Source organism: Salvia hispanica, chromosome 4 (genome assembly GCF_029641045.1).
Source record: "Salvia hispanica isolate PSC_SH4W2 chromosome 4, Shi_PSC_v1, whole genome shotgun sequence".
In the NCBI taxonomy this organism is placed as follows: Eukaryota; Viridiplantae; Streptophyta; class Magnoliopsida; order Lamiales; family Lamiaceae; genus Salvia; species Salvia hispanica.
The window spans coordinates 45,785,449-45,802,407 of record NC_142695.1 but is presented as its reverse complement, the minus strand read 5'-3'; the positions used below and the strand labels follow the sequence as shown (position 1 = coordinate 45,802,407).

General features: G+C 36.2%; 3 protein-coding genes across 5 annotated transcripts; 1 reads left to right on the top strand and 2 right to left on the bottom strand.

Moving 5' to 3' along the window:
- The first annotated feature begins 435 nt into the window (after positions 1-435).
- Positions 436-1,998, top strand: LOC125194514 (GDSL esterase/lipase At1g29670-like). Its single transcript, XM_048092776.2, has 5 exons — positions 436-682; positions 853-977; positions 1,065-1,310; positions 1,380-1,611; positions 1,695-1,998. The coding sequence occupies exons 1-5, from the start codon at positions 475-477 to the stop codon at positions 1,913-1,915; spliced, it is 1,032 nt and encodes a 343-aa protein (XP_047948733.1). The 5' UTR covers positions 436-474; the 3' UTR covers positions 1,916-1,998.
- A 46-nt stretch (positions 1,999-2,044) lies between these two features.
- Positions 2,045-5,907, bottom strand: LOC125194512 (serine/threonine-protein kinase 12-like). Its single transcript, XM_048092773.2, has 12 exons — positions 5,053-5,907; positions 4,482-4,556; positions 4,280-4,375; positions 4,115-4,197; positions 3,925-4,045; positions 3,759-3,838; positions 3,558-3,620; positions 3,346-3,464; positions 3,178-3,263; positions 2,606-2,727; positions 2,408-2,519; positions 2,045-2,328 (listed from the first exon to the last, which is right to left on the bottom strand). The coding sequence occupies exons 1-12, from the start codon at positions 5,380-5,382 to the stop codon at positions 2,251-2,253; spliced, it is 1,365 nt and encodes a 454-aa protein (XP_047948730.1). The 5' UTR covers positions 5,383-5,907; the 3' UTR covers positions 2,045-2,250.
- Positions 5,908-9,907: 4,000 nt separating this feature from the next.
- On the bottom strand, positions 9,908-16,541 carry LOC125195880 (putative LRR receptor-like serine/threonine-protein kinase RFK1). 3 transcript variants are annotated; one of them, XM_048094152.2, is made up of 25 exons: positions 16,470-16,517; positions 16,202-16,284; positions 15,223-15,397; positions 14,890-14,961; positions 14,734-14,802; positions 14,554-14,625; positions 14,321-14,392; positions 14,164-14,235; positions 14,003-14,074; positions 13,848-13,919; positions 13,688-13,759; positions 13,533-13,607; positions 13,316-13,381; positions 13,161-13,226; positions 13,005-13,067; positions 12,877-12,924; positions 12,758-12,801; positions 12,305-12,681; positions 12,045-12,240; positions 11,815-11,961; positions 11,503-11,621; positions 11,212-11,422; positions 10,900-11,137; positions 10,676-10,826; positions 9,908-10,605 (listed from the first exon to the last, which is right to left on the bottom strand). In XM_048094152.2, the coding sequence occupies exons 2-25, from the start codon at positions 16,245-16,247 to the stop codon at positions 10,252-10,254; spliced, it is 2,949 nt and encodes a 982-aa protein (XP_047950109.1). In that variant the 5' UTR covers positions 16,248-16,284; positions 16,470-16,517; the 3' UTR covers positions 9,908-10,251. The 3 variants fall into 3 exon arrangements, with proteins under 3 accessions (XP_047950109.1, XP_047950108.1, XP_047950110.1); XM_048094151.2 differs by having other exon boundaries at positions 16,202-16,541; XM_048094153.2 differs by lacking the exon at positions 14,164-14,235 and having other exon boundaries at positions 16,202-16,541.
- Between the last annotated feature and the right edge of the window lie 418 nt (positions 16,542-16,959).

The following is a 16,959-nucleotide window of genomic DNA, read 5'->3' as shown; positions in this document are numbered from 1 at the left end:
CTTTCTATAGAACAATTATGTTACTTTTTGCCAATTTCATAATATGTAAGTATATGTTATTTTTAAGATAATTGTCACTTTTAATTAAGAGTTGGTATGCAAAATATATTGAACCACAAAAGAATAAAGATCTCATTATTTCCATGCCGCCAAATGGAGACATGTTAGCTTCAGAAGTTATAGATAAATAAAAGAAAATGAATTTTTGCTTAATTACTTACCTAACTATAAAGTGCAACTAAATTATTAAAAAATTTAGCATTAATGATGATATCTTAACTAGATCCCTCCCGCTAGCACAATCTATACAAAGCTGTAAGAAGGTCGAAAAATATATTCATAGCTCTCTCTCATATATATGTCTTGGTGTGGGCAGAACAACAAATTATTTGAAATCTTTCTTTATTGAATTTTCTTGTTTGACAAACAATGGAAGCAAAAATAACGAAATTATCTAGTATTTTTTACTACTATATGTTACTAGTATATTTGATTACAAAATGTGATGGGAAGATACAGCAAGTTCCTTGTGTTTTCTTTTTTGGGGATTCTCTTACTGATAATGGAAATAACAATTTTCTAGCAACAATTGCCAAAGTAAATCACACCCCTTACGGGATCGATTTTCCGGCCGGTCCCACCGGCCGATTCTCCAATGGCAAAAATATACCCGATTTTCTCGGTTCGATTTTATTATTGGATTTTTTTTTTTTAAAGTCCCATTATTTAAGAAGTACTAGTACACTATATAAAGAAGTATTTCTCTTTCTTTTTATTTTAAGCTATTTATTGACGATCAGTGTGAAAGCATTAATTACTAATGAAATTTGATATGATGGTTGATTTATGCAGCCAAGAGTTTAGGATTTGAGAAAGCTATTCCTCCATTTGCAATTGCAAAAGGTACCAAGATTCTCAAAGGTGTGAATTATGGATCAGGAGGAAGTGGAATCCTCGATGAATCGGGAAGTCAATTGGTAATAAATAATTTGTGTTAGTAATTTTTATGGAGTAGAAGATGATAGTGGTAAAAAATAATGAAATGATGTGTGTGATGTTTATAGGGTGATGTAATGAGCATGAAGAAGCAGCTGATTAATCATGGAAAAACGGTGGCCAATATCAAGCTTTTACTTGGAAACTCAGCTCGTGCAAAACATCACCTCAAAAAATGCTTATATGTTTCCAATATAGGGAGTAACGATTATATCAACAATTATTTTTCCCCAAAATATCACCTTTCTAGCACTTTGTACACTCCACAAAAGTTTGCAACAATTTTGACCAACCACTACCGTCGACAAATTAGGGTTAGTGCATATTATAGAAATTGATTATTGTATTAAAAATAAAAATAATTTAATTTGATTGTATGGCAGAGGCTGTACAAGTATGGAGCAAGGAAAGTAGCAATTCATGGGGTGGGTTCAATTGGATCCGTGCCTCACTTCAGGTCCACCAAAGAGTTCATGGACTCCACCAATCGAATCATACAACATTTCAACGATATGCTACCGTCGCTCGTCGACGCCCTCAACGCCCGTCTCCATGGGGCGCAATTTATCTTTATAAATACCACAAACATTGCTCAAGGGGATCCTTCAACCATAGGTATGCTATAAATTACTAATAATCTTCAAATTTCTAATTATAATATGCATGGAAAGAAGATCAATATTTTTGTATTATTGCAGGTATAAAAGTTATAGATGTCCCATGTTGTGTGGTTTCAAAACCCTTAGGACTATGTGATGCTGGAAAAAAACCATGCAACAACAGAAATGAGTATTACTTCTGGGATAATTTTCATCCCACAGAAACTGCAAATCAAGCCATGGCTGCACGGTCGTACGCTGCAGCCTCGCCTGCTGATGCTTACCCGACCGACATTCGTTATCTCGTCCGAAGAAATTAACAGTTTTTTTTCCAGACTAATTGTCATGGTTTAGTGTCTGTTTTCTGCAAAGTGTGGAATAATATGTATGCAAATTATTGCTATTATTTTTTTGTTTAGTAAATTTAGTCTCCCATAATAACAATCACATAAAATGTCAAGATCAAATCCCCATATACATCTTCTTTCTTTAATACATGCATGTTACAAGACAGAGAGGGGAGGTAAATTTGCACAATGTGGGAACTTACATTAAACAGCATTCTCAGTAATCACTAAGCAACAACAAGATGAGTTTCATCTTCAACAACAAATTAAACAGCATGGCAATAGCCTCATCACCTGCAATTTCATGACTAGCGAGTCGAATTTGTCCTGCTCGACCCATCTCTCATCCAATCTGAGCTCTGAAAGCACTTCAATGGCCTCATCACCTGCATAAACATGCACTCAATTCACTCTACACGCTCAAGAATAACAAAAAACAGAGGAAACGAACCAGACAGGGAGTACCTTCCAACGCCTTCTGTGGCCAAATCGGTTATAGATTGCTTCCAGTCGGGGAATGATCTGCTTGAACGTCGGCCTATTAGCTGGATCGTCACTCCAACATTCCTCGATCAAACTGCAAAAAGTCCTCATCAATAACTCCAAACAACACCATCTTGTCACGTTGTATCATTCAAATTTCGGTTTTCACAAAGAACTTACTGTTTCAATCCGTGGCCATAGAACTTCGACGAGGCTCTAAAGGGAGGGCGCTCCTTTTCGCAATAATGTTTGGGAACTTCGTGGTCTTGCTTTAAATAGAATGGTGGGTATCCTTCAATCATCTACACGCCAAAAAAGTTCGATATTTCAAAATCTACTAGTGAAAAAACAAAGCCGGTCGAAAGAAAAGCATACATTGAATTGTGTAAAAGTGTAAATAACTTAATTATTTTACCAGTTAAAAATTAAAGCCACTCATCCTTTTTTCCAAGTAGCAAAAGAAATTTTATCCATGTACATAAAAGTATGGAAATACTAGTAGCCATTTTTTACTATTTTGCCCTCACTCGCTTACACGATTTACACGAAATTGTAAAAGTGTAAATAGCATTGATTTTTTTTGCAGGTGTATTTAAGCAAAAAATGGCTACTATTTCCATATTTTTTATTTACAAGGCTACAATATTTCATACCATTAGCTTCTTTAGGGTGAGGGCTCTCTTAATATTGTTAGCAAGCTAATAAATAGTAGTACAATATTTAGCTGAAGCATTAGAAGTTACAGCCCTTACCTCTTGTAGGATTAACGCAAACGAGAATACGTCTACTTTCGTGTCATACTCTTCGTTTCTGAAGACCTCCGGAGCTACATAACGACCTGACAGTGATCAACAGACGATTACTCTAAGCAGTAAATCAATTGTTTGGGAAACGATAAGAGTAATTTGAGACAAACTCACAAGAAGTATCTTGGCAAGCAAGAGGTGCGTCTTCTTTGATTCTTTTGGCGACTTTAAGAAGCTTGCTAACTCCAAAATCAGCAACCTTTAGGTGCCCGGAGTCATCCAGCAAGATGTTCCTGTTATCATACTCGATCATATGAGCAAACATTACGAGAAACTCTCAGAGATATGCCACAAATACATAAAGAAGATGGGAACTACAAACTTACGAAGGCTCAAGATCACGATGAACAATTGCTTCAGATTTATTTTCGTGTAGGTAGTTCATTCCCCTGCACACCAAGTAAAATCAAAGAGATGAATTTCCCCTCTTTATATTGAAAAGGCGTAATAAACATATCTTGGATTAGTCCGACCTAAAAAATCCATTTGAACAAGAGAATAATTATGTTCGTATAAATAGGGCAAACCTGGCAATATCCATAGCGAATCTGAGAGCTGTTGCAGGCTTAAGCGGACCTTTTTTCTTCAAATACTCGTGGAGGTCACCCTGCAAGATCATCACGTGTATATTAGATTAACACAAGAATTGATTTTAAAGCTACAACGAAAAGAGTCAGCTGCTTTGATGAATACCTTTGGTAAGTATTCAGTCACAATCATCATCGGACTGCTCTGTGTGACAGCGCCAAGAAACTGTACAACATTTGGATGTCTAATTTTCTGAAGCAACGCAAGCTCGTCCCGAAAAGCCTTGCTGCAAAAAAGCACAGGAATCAGACTATGGTAAGTGTCAAAAGAATTACCGTGTATTTGAGGAACTCACACTTTGTCCTCAATAGCAATTCCTTCCCCGAAAGTTTTCACAGCAACCTTCGTTCCACGCCACAAAGCTACCCTATATGTTCCCTGCAACGAAGTTCTCAATCATCATTAATTGAATAATTTAGTACACAATCAAATTATATGAAAATGATGGATATGTAAATACCTTTGTTATCTCAATGCTATCGGTGAAATCAAGTTCATTGGGATGGATCTCGTATTCAGGGACCTCACGAGCATTTTCAACGTGCATTGGAGCCATCTAAGCAGGGAAACCACGGCATGTTAAGCCCAAACAGAGTAAGAGAAATATGACTTTAGATTTTCAGACGTATGGGAAAATTATGTGGTGTGAACAAACGACTTACAAGATCCTTCGCACCGTACTTCTCCAATAGTTTGATTACACCATGGTTTTTATAATGTATGGCGTCTGCAAGCGGCTAAGTAAGAAAAGCACGTCAAAAATAGGATTAGTGAATTGCTATTGTCTTGTGGCTTAAATCGGGACCAAGATCCTACTACACTATAATCGAACAACTAGAAAAGACGCACCAATTAGAAGTTCTATGCTACATAAGTCATTTCATCCATAGTGATAATCTCAAACTAATATAAGAATCACTATGTTGCACTGTTGAAGATAGGTCTCATGCTCAAAAAGGTTGCAAATTTGACACAATAAATAACAAGTAAATCGAGGCATGAACTGCATAGAAACTGACTACACAGAATGGATTCAACTACTTAGGCCATTATTCTTCCAATTTTCATCAATTCAACAACACACAATCAATTTTCATCAATTCAGCCTCCCAAGCCCACAAAGATTTACCAAACAAAAACACAACACAGCCAACTTCACACAATGTGCATAAATCAAGAACTACCACACAAACTTAAAAAAAATTGCTTTGTCTCTCAAGATCAAGGTTATACCGTGCTTCCCCACCGATCACAAGAATCCACCTTGGCTCCATTCTCAAGCAGCAGCTGGGCAACATCATCATACCCCTGGCAAGCAGCGATATGGAGAGCAGTCCGGTGATCAATATCGCGGAAATTAACATCCACGCCGGACTCCACCAGCTCCCTGATCCCATCCAAATCACCCCCATTCACCACATACATCAGTTTCAACCCTGGATCAACGTCAATCACATCATTCTCTTCCTGCTCCTCCAGCTCATCAAGTTCCTCGTAGTCCCTCTCCGGCGCCATTGACGATTGCTTCCATAGAGTAAACTTAGCTGGCGCATCGGACTCCATTGAAAAATTTATCCCAACTCTATCAAGATTTGAATTTTTTTCTAAAATTGAAGATCTTGTGCAAGAATTCTTTAATTAACCTCTGCAAATCAAGAACTAATGGTTGCAAAAGATCACTTTTAAAATAGCTGATGAGTTTTTGAATTAGGAAGGAATTCTGCACCTAACAAGAATAAAAATGAAATAAAAATTTCAAACCCCAAATTTTGCCAAAAATTAAGACTTTAAACCTAAAATCAAATAGGAGAAACTAATCACAGGTAATTTAAACCCTCTAACACTTTCCGGAAAAGCTCAAAAGGTGAAAAATCATGAGAAACCTAAGAGCTCTCAGCAAACTAAACTTGGGCAGGAAAAAAGGGGAAAACTTTCTAGCAAGAATTCAACACGCTTAAGAAATGTGCATTTATGTATTTATATATATGTATAGATGCACACAGACACCCAGTAATGTGTGCAATTGACAGTGGGAAGATAGTTGGATGAACAGGTAATAAAGTTGACGAATTTGAAGAGGGAGAGAAGCGAGTGTCTTCACGCGCTGACAAAACGTGTGAAACGGATAAAACTGTATTTTTTATACCATAGAGAAAATGAAGTTTGATGCAACTTGCATAAGTAATCCAAATAATGATTTTTTGGATTTGAAAATTTCACAAATAAAGTACAATCGAATAAGCAAATGAACAATTTCAAAAAATTCTCTTCGTTGGTTTTATCACGTATAATTTAGATAAGACAACATTGGTTAGGGAACATCTTTTTAGGTCCGTAAACTTTGAAAATATCATTTTAGGTCCGTAAACTAAAAGTTAATATCATTTAAGGTATTTTGAACTTTTTCCGGATGAAAATGCCCTTAAGGCCTTCAAGGGCAATTTGGACAATTCTTTCGCTAATCATCTTGCGTCAAAGACTTAGAGTCCAACAATTTTTTTACTACTATTTAATTCAGTTACCATCCAAATTGAATTTAAATATATTTAAATTTGCCGTAAAAAATATGTGTTAGTTTTTCAATTATTAGATGACTAATTATTTAATGATAGTGAATTGAGACTTGATACTTTATTTTATTTTTTCAATCTAAACGGAGTACATTTTAACAACTTACTATAGGTGATGTGTGGATTCTATTTAGTTTATTTGTTTTGAAATTAGATAGCTATTAATTTGGATTGTCATTCAGAGATGAATTTCAAAATGGAGATCAATTAACATTATAATTGAATTTAAATATAAAAATTTGCCGTTAAAATAGTTGGATTCTATATCTCTGACGCAAGATGATTGGCGAAAGAATTGTCCAAATTGACCTTTGAAGGTCTTAGGGCATTTTCGTCCAAAAAAATTTCAAAATACCTCAAATGATATTAACCCGTAGTTGATGGACATAAAATGATATTTTCAAAGTTTACGGACCTAAAATGATACTTTAGCAAAGTTCGTGGATTTAAAAAGATGTTCCCCCGTTCAACAATAAACGAAATATTGTTACATGTTGAATCTACATCATGTTTTGATCCAATAGTACTAACACGATCTTTGAGGATTAAAATCTCGGATAGGCTCGAGTGATATTCAGGTCGAATTCATATCTTATAGTATTAGTATTATGTACATATATGGTATTTTATTAAACAAGACATTTTACATGTGCTATGTCATTTTTCAAACTAAACAATTCCTGAATAGTTTAAAACTCAGTTTTGGAATTTACGATTTTGTCATGTTTGATGTTAAATATTCTTTTATTTCAATGGATTAGAAGCGTATATTTTATAGTTACCTAAACCAAAGAACTGAGTCATGCAACACAACATTATCTTTTTCAAAGAATATTCAACAGTGGAGTTCTAAATTCTAGAGTAATTACAAAATTGTGGTAGTAGTAGTATTAATTTTGCAATTATAGTTCCACTTCTAAAACTAGACTTCAAAAAATATCGATTGAAAACCTCCAAAAAAGGACGGCGGGCTGAGCTTCAGTCGTCATTTTACCAACGAATTTTATAATGATGATATAGGATATACCGATAGCCTACATGGAGCTTTTAACTAGCTTTAAACTTGTTATCTTAATGTACTTTAATCAGGAATAAACTTGGAGTATTAGGTTTGGAAATCAGATCTTGTCCCCTTTTGATGATAAATATATTCTTTTATTTCTAAATAATCTGGATTATATTCACTCCATATGTGAATAAGAGTCTCATTTATATTTGACACAAATTTTACAAAAATATCAATAAAAGCAGGTATAAGAAAGTTAGTGAAATATTAGGCTAACTTATATATAATTAATTTTAAATTATATGTAAGTAGAATAAATTAGTGGAATATTGATCTATATTATGAATCGGAACTCCTATTTGCAAACTAACCAAAATGAAAAAACGAAACTCTTATTCTCGAACGGAGTGAGAGGTATATATAAATAACGTCAACAAACCATATACACTCACGCAGCCGTACATTATTTATTTTTGCAAAGAATGTTCAATAGCGGAGTTCTAATATAAAAAAAGTGTATTAAGTGATAATAATACTTCTAGCCAATTTCTTTTTGTTGTAGTATGCTTAGTGTGGATTGAAATATTCCATTATTTAATTAGTTAGATTCAAATTCGGATCTGCGGTTTAATTTCAAAAAGTGTTTCTTAGGTAGTAGTACTATATTTGTTTCAAAATTACTTTTAAAATTTCACTCCCTCTATCTATGATTTAAATCTCATTTTTCGCACGCATTAAAAAATATATATAAAAAAATCGTTAGTTGAAAAAGGTGGAAGAGATATTAAAGACGTACTCGCTGAACATATTAAAGACGTATTCGAATTATTAGCAAATTATACATCTTTATTTGTATTCTACTTTCTAAAATATTCTTATAAGTTAGTTTCGAATTAATCGGTTACTTAATTGAATTTGATACTACCCTTGATCCTTGATCCTTGATCCTTGATCCAATCTACTTACAAAATATTATAGTCATTACGAAATTCCAATAATCTTAAATCTTAATACCAGTAGTTAATAATTTTTTGAAATTTCGTAGTAGTTTATTTCGTCGGTACCGACTTAAATTTGCCAGCATCTTGGTATAATTTATTAATCTAATAGTACCAACTTGTAACGTTGGGGTTAAATGAGAAAATAATAATGTGAAGTGATTTGATGAATTTATAAAATAAAAGCGTCGACTTTAGTGGCAGAATAAATATACATTTTTCCAATTGTGATTATGTCCTAAAATAGTTGGAAGATTCATTCTCCACTAATAATATTTTAATTACTTTTGTTCTTTATCTCTCTTATTTTATCAATTTTATATTTTAACTCGTATCGAATTCAAAGTGCATATTTTTTGGGGACGGAGGTAGTCCGTACTAAGAATTAGGATTAGATCGAGGGCTTAGTCTAATCATTAAAAGCAAGACAACACACTTAAGTCTAGATGCGATGATGTGAATCTAATTAATTCTATATATACCCATTCCAACAATTGAATACTAATATCTTGCAAATGGTCTATATATATATTATATGATTCCAAGTGGAACCGCATATCGTACCATTTTACGACAATTAATCATGTTCAATTGAATAATTACAACAAAGTCCAGTATTTATACATCCACTTTAACGAAGTACCTCAAAAATTATCCACTTCAAATAAAACAACTCCTTTCCTCATACATATATATGTACTCGTCATTCACCTTAATATTTGTTGGGAAGCAAAAATAGGTAATACTACTTCATATAAGAAAATGTCGCTTTGCCTATGCTATTCATACTCCATCGTTCCGTTGAATACATTTTAGTTCTTACAGAGTATAAAATTAGTTAATTTTTTATTCTAAAACTTTTCACCATACATTAAACTTATAACACTTAGTACAAAATTAGTTAAGTTTTTTATTTTAAATTTTTTTCAGCATACATTAGACTATTAATAAGGTGGATATTAATGTTCACAGCACCGCTTCAATTACTTTTCTGTTTTTATTTCATATACCCTCCGTTTCTTAAAAATAGAACTTCAGAAAACGACATGAGTTTTAATGCAAATTTGGTAAATTAAGTGAGATGAGTAGAAAAAGTAGTAAAATTAGTGTGTTAGTGGATTTTGGGGTCTATTTTTTTCAAAAAGAAATTATATTCTATTTTTAGGAAACGGAGTATTATTTATAAATTTTGTATTACTGATCCCTATTTTTAGGAAATGGAGTAAGCTTATAGTATTTGTTATAATATCAATTGTTTCCCCAATTTCCTTGTTCCAATGAAATGTGGCTCTTTTCTCCCTAACCAATAATACATGGGCCGTTTTAATAACCAAATCCAGCCCATTGGGTTAACATCATTAGCGTTAAAAGGCCTATCAAAAGCTTATCAACTAAGTAATGCCTAAAAAATAGAGTAATAAGTACCAAAATAAACATTGGTCTGAAGTTAACCACCGGTACCTGCATAGTTCAAAGATTTCACATGATAATTTTTAAGAACTATAGACGAATAATTATCAAAATCAGAAACCATTTATGTAAGAAACTCTAAGAAACTAGTACAAGACAGTGATGGTTACAAATTATACATGATACTACTTGACAAAAATATGACAAAAATGATATCATTACCTTGCTAATCTACCTTCAGCCGCCACATACAAGTTTTACATGAATGTAACAAAAATGGTATCATTATGTTTCTAAGCTACCTTCATTCAGCCTTACGTCGCAGGCTCGACTCTCGAGCTAGACCGTTCACTCCACCAACATCGAATGGTCACGACTCTATCGATATGCTCGTAGTTCACTTGACCAACCAACTAGGCCACACCGAAAAGGTTGAATCGCAACTCGATCAATGTGATACACTATCTCTACCGATTTCGGAAAATTCAGTGGCAAACGAGGAGAAGCTCGGATCAATTCCCAAAGCTCCCGACAAGCTAGTGTCGATCCGGCTCTCCTTCCGGAAGTCGTTCATGGCCTTCATCCTCAACTCCGTGCTCCCTTCCGCAACCGTGTCTGGTATGGTGAGGCTCCCTTCCATCATCTGCACCGCCTCCGACATTGTAGGCCGCACGGATGGGGTCGCGTTCGTGCAAAGAAGCGCCACCTTGACTACCCTCTCGACTTCCTCTCGGTCCAATTGAGATCCCAGTCTCTCATCGATGAGTTCGTCTATATTCTTGCTTTCTTGCAAGTGACAAGCCTGAGACATTACACATAGGCTATTAAGATAAAAAAGAACCGAGATTCGAAGAGCTCGCGAGTATTCGTACCCAATCTAGAAGGCAAATGAAGTTGTGGCTTGGCATGTAGTTGCTGTTGCTCTTCCCGCTCACGATTTCTAGTAGCACGACTCCAAAGCTGTAGACGTCCGCCTTGTCGGTCAGGTAGCCCCACAGCGCGTATTCGGGAGCCATATACCCTCTGCAAACAAGTATTATCAGACGAGCGAGCAAGCAATATAGCAAAAAGTTTTGAAAATAAGACATGAACTCACATCGTTCCAGCAACTTTTGTGCTAATGTGCGTCTTCTCGTCCTCGTTAAGCCTAGCCAATCCGAAATCGGAAATCTTTGGGTTCAGATCTCCATCAAGCAGCACGTTCGTAGCTTTGATGTCGCGATGAACGATCTTCAGCCTCGACTCGTCATGGAGAAAGGCTAAACCTCTTGCGATCCCAATGCAGATTTTGAACCTCGTTGGCCAGTCGAGGATCATCTGGCTCTTGTTCGAATCTGGAAACGGTGCCACCCAACGTAAACCTCACGAGCCGAATCAAAATCAACGAAATGAGTAAAGAATTAATTACCGAATAAGACATTAGCAAGGCTGTTGTTCACCATGTACTCGTACACGAGCAGCAGCTGATCGCCTTCGATGCAGCACCCGTGCAGCTTCACGAGATTCGGGTGCAGCAAGCAAGAAAACATACCGATCTCGTTAAGAAACTCACGGTTCCCTTGCCTTGATCTCGACGAGAGCTGCTTCACAGCAATCACAGTTCCATCCTGCAGCAAACCCTGCACTACATTTTTTGTCAGGAGCCACGAAACACGAAGACAAACAGAGAAATGCAGGCATTAAGCTATACTAAACGTACCTTGTAAACAGGGCCAAAGCCGCCTTCTCCAATCTTGTTCGCCTCATCAAAGTTGTGCGTAGCTGCCCTGATTTGCTTCAACGAAAACGCAACTGTCTGTAGCTCTAAGCCATCGAAACCTGTCCACAAAAGCAAGAAATACAGAGCAAGCCTTTAGAAATCATGAATGTGTCAAACAATTCAACACGCGTTGCACTTCTACGTGCTATCTCCTTCAATTCTAAACCCTAACAAGAGTCGTACAACAAGTATTGGCGTCAGAAAACACAAGACCTTTACAAATTACTGCACAACGAGGGTTTCGGACATCACCTTTTCCTAGGCGAGTTCTGCGTCTCCGGAGACATTTCCACCAAACGATGCCCGCGATCAAAAAAATCACGAAGGCAGATACCACCAGACCCACGATATAACCCGTTATATTCTTCTTTTTATCCCCATCTTTGCAAACCTTGAAATCTTCAGTGACGCCAAACGAAAATGTAAGAGAACATGTCTAGGTTAAGTCAAACATTACACGAAAACAGATAGATCGTGCTTACTAGGATCCACTGAAATAGCCGATACAAGAGAACCAAAAACTCCGAAGCTAGGAATCCGCTTAGTCCCTCTACTAGCCCAGTAAAATCTGATCTCCAACGTGCTATCACGCACCGTGGCATTGTAAGACCTAACTACAGGCCTCCCATTTCCACGAGCTTCTTCTCCGATATCAAAATCTTTCTCCACTAAATTATCCTGAAACAGAGATGATCAGAGAAAAAAACACCAGATCATCACGTTTCTTGTATGTGGAGCAAACCTGGATGTATATATCGAATGAGCGCCTCCCGAGGCTGTTATACGTGCTGTCGCTCGTGAACATTATCTCCGCAAAGTGGAGGCTCACATTGTAGCTCCCATTCTCGAGGCAGTAATGGAAGTATGTGAGGGACATGGCATTGAGGCGTGCCGTGGTGTACAGGTCCGGGATAGTTATGTTTGACATGGTTCGGACTACACGTGAGCTGTCAGAATAAGGACCGTCCAAGAATTTCCCGCTGCTGACAAAGCCCCAATGATTCTCGCTCAAAAATCTCACAGGATCACTTCCTGCGTCTCCTTCGTACAAAATTCGTCTCTTGTGATCTTCGATGGTCAAGTCAGTGCCACCGCAATTCACATGTAACGAACATTTATCTGCCAAATTGAGGTGAGGAAACTTATTCAAAGTTCTTATCAAATATAGCCACATAACGAGAAGAAGTTATCGTACATCTTGGACAGGCTACGTTCCTTGTACATGGAAGCATTCGTTGTCTGTCAAAGATTAAGCAAAGCCGTAAGAATCACAAGTTGTCGAGTTCTATATAAGTAAACAGAAATTCATCTTACAGAATGTTGCCAGTTGACGAGCCCTTATACAAGTTCACCCTTCGGTTCCTAACACCGCCAAAACATAAAAATTAAAAAGTCGAGCAACGAATAATGTCTAGTAAATAGATAGATAAGGTGTACTCTACATGTTTGTTTGGCACGCAGGTTGATCGGGCCCTTGCAAAGTAAAATTGTTGTACGACAGATCACTGCACACAATCAGCATCAACAAAAAGAAAAGGTCGAGTAGCTTGCAAGAATAAACGTGATATGCAGCAAGTATATTTATAGTAGAAACATACATGATGCTCCCGTACTTCAAGAGTGCATCTGGTATGTCTCCGCTTAGCATATTACCAGTAGCGAACCTATCATCGTATCATATACACAGACGAGTCAGAGTACACAAGAAGGCAGAATGATCATTTTATAAGATTCAAGTGTAATTTTCACCCACACAGTTTTCAGATCCCTCGCGATGTTATGTGGAATCTCCCCGACTAACTTGTTGAAACTGATATCCCTAAAAACAACACAAAATCAAACAAGGCGAAAAAAAAATAGTCAGTTCTCAATCAAGTTCACTTCTGAGAAAAAAAAGAAAAACTAGTAACTTTTACATGGCAAATCAAATATATGCATATTCATATCAAGTCACATATTTGGTCACTCACAACATGTCCAGAACTCGGAGTCGTCTCCAAATATAATCGGGCACTGCTCCAGAAATGTTGCAGTTCCTCAACACCCTGTAGGCAGAGCAAATGCCATTAGCTAATTAAAAAGACAAGATAAGAAAATCAACGAAGTTTTATACAGCGATGCATACAATGTCTCTAGGTTTGCAGCGCTTATCAGCAATGGGAAATTTGAAGCCGGGCTCTTAATATCGCTAATTCTCCTGCATAGGTAAACTACGTGAATCTAACTTCTAAGCAGTAACAAATATGCATAAATGCCACTAAAACTTGTTGACTAAGTGAGCTTACAAATCCTTTAGCATAGTGAGAATGGATATATTCAACGGAATGGGCCCCACTAGTCCACTTGCTTGCATCTCTCTTCATTCAGACATAGTCGAAAAATTAGAAAAAAAATAAAATCGTCTGGTTTGTTTTTGCATAGGTTGGGATTAAGATCTTACAATCTCGTAATCTGTTTCCAGTTCTGAATGAAGTTGGGTATACGTCCACTTAGACGGTTATCATTTATCCTACTGCAACTCAAAAGAAGAAACACTGAGCATACAAATGAAAATCGGAGACGAGAATGGAGCAAGATTGTATAGTGTATTAGAGTATTTACAAATCATTCAAATTTGTTAGTGCTGCAAAAGTTACAGGCAGATGCCCAGTCAATCGGTTGGAAGATAATATCCTGCAATTTAATGGATCATCTATCATTGGCTTATGCATCATATTTCTAATTTAGGACAAGCATATATAAGGATATGGAGTCTTACAAAGTTTTCAAGTTTATCAATTTCCCAATTTCGGAAGAAATAGTCCCTGAAAAGTTGTTTGCTTCGAGGCCCCTGGTAAGACTCATCGATAAATACAGTCGAGATTAGAATAAGTGCCAAGCATTACACAACTGGTTGAAACGAAAATGAGAAATCATGAAGAACTGTGAAGTGCCTCCAAATAGAATACTTTGGCATCGATAAATGGATATGGAAATAAAACAAAGACATACAGGTACGTGAGGGTAGTAAGGTTTCCAAGTTCCTTGGGTATCTCCCCTGACAAGCGATTTACGACAAGAGAGCTGCAACGAAAATTCTGGAATTACCACTAAACATTCATGAAACGAGTCTGCAGCGAATTCTTGCATTTCTAGACTTTATTCGAAAAGTTTGAGATATATTTATCATACATTCTAGTCAAATTTGTCGAAGCCCATTGTGTTGGGATTGTTCCGCTGAGGAGGTTGTAGGCGAAATCACTGACAACGAAAGTGTCTGAGTATGTTGGGCAATTTGATGTTTGCTTACACAAATCATTGAGCAGAATGGTAAACAAAGGTTCTTACACAGCTTGAAGGTAGGGAAGCTTCGTGATGTTAATAGGAAGGACTCCCGGAAGATTGAGACTCTTGAGCACGCTGCAACGAGTTGGATTTTAACTCTTCATGAACTAAATTTATGGCTTCCATTGGAAATAAATTGGAAATATGCCTCAAGTTCAAATGGCATGGCTTATTAAGAGAACAAGAGCAAATTGTATGAATTGAACACTGTGAAAAATATTGTGTAGGGCAACTAAAGGTCTACAAAAATATGAACAAGACACAATACACATCGGTCTTTTTGCAGAAACGGGGACTTTGGACAAACATAGAAATGATCAGAGATAGAAACCATACATATTGGTGATATGACAGACAGTGTTGTTGCTGAAATTGCAGTTGCAATCAACATAGCCCTCGGAATCGGTCGGGGGAGTAGGCGACATCCCAACCATCTCGATTTCGCATTGGTCACCGTTGAATTTCCAATACCTTGCACCCATCTCAGTCACAATTTGCTGAAGAGCAACCACTAAACAACAGGCACAAATAAAAACAGCAACAACAAAATCAAGATTAGTAGTATGTTAATCGACTAATCAAAATCAAGATTCCAGTCCACTAAACAAAATAAAAGCTTCCTTCATCCGTGTGCATCATAGCATATCATACATCAACAAAGTAAATCAACTCCGCAACCCATAAAAGTCAATTTCTATTAATCTTTAGTCTTTATCTAAAGTTCTAAACCAAATTGAATTACTCAAGAGGGAATTTACAGATAGCACCCTAAATATTCAACTTTTCTTGCATCCCTCTTTCAATATTGCTACTGGATCATTTTCTATCAAGAATACATAGTATTTTTTGTATCAGACAAAGCTTAACAACAACAGCAAAAGCAAAGTTCCTACATTACCAGACTAAACAAAATGAAGATTACTATTCCAATCCACTAAACCAAATAGCAAATTAGCCCACAACCCACAATTCAATCTAAACTAAACAAAGAGGGATTTCAACTTCGAGAAAGCACCCAAAAGATTCATATTTTATCGATACTAAACAACGACAAAAATGAAGATTGCTATTTTAGTACACTAAAACAAAATGAAGATTACTATTCCAAACTGGATTAAACAAGAGGAAAACTAATTTGAAGAAAGCACGATAAAGATTAAATTTTTATTGCACCCCTCTTTCATCTTATTAATGGGTCATTTTCGATCAAGTGAAAACTTAGTAAAGTTGTCACTTTTCTCATAAATGCGGACTGCAAAGGCAATAAAAGGAAAGTGCACCTATTTTTCAAGAAACAGAGATCAATATTGGATACCTTCTTCTTGTGGCACTTGTGATTGGGAAATTTTCAGCAGCCCCATGAAGCAAAAGGCAATAAACCAAGAAGCAACGGTTTCTGTGAGACGCATATTCGATTTCGAGCATCAATAACTCAAGAATTTGCATAGACTAAACATGAATTTTCAGTATTTGGAATTAAAGTGAGTTATGCTTTAGGGTCAATAATTTAGTGTGCAGTGTGCAAACTAAGATGCGGTAAATAAGGAAGATTCAAATAGAGGCTAGAGACAGGAAAATCTTATCATTTCCAGTAGCAGTTGTTATTCTTCTCTCTCCTTCATACGAAGTTACGAACTGATGTAACTAGACTAGTCATTAGTTCTTTCTATTTTTGAATTTAAAGAGTTAGATATTCTAAAATCACGACAAAATTTTGCTATATTTTACTCCCTTCGTTCTATTGTAATGTAGGCAAAACTTTTCGGCACGAAATTAAAAAAAATTGTGTTAGGTGAGTTAAGTAAAGAGAGAATAAAGTAGAAAATGAAAAAGGTAGAGAGATGGAAGACAGAAAAAAAGTAAGAGAGAGTAAAGTAGGTGTGAAAAAATATATTACTTTTACTAAAAAGGGAAATAACTCTATTACTATGGAACAAACGGAAATAAAAAAACGCTCCTATGGAACGGTAGGAGTATTAAGGAAAAGTCGGAGAGATAGCTTGCTTTGATGAGAGAGAAAACTCAAAAACGGCGGCGATTTAAATTCATGTATGTGCATGATATTTTTAAAGT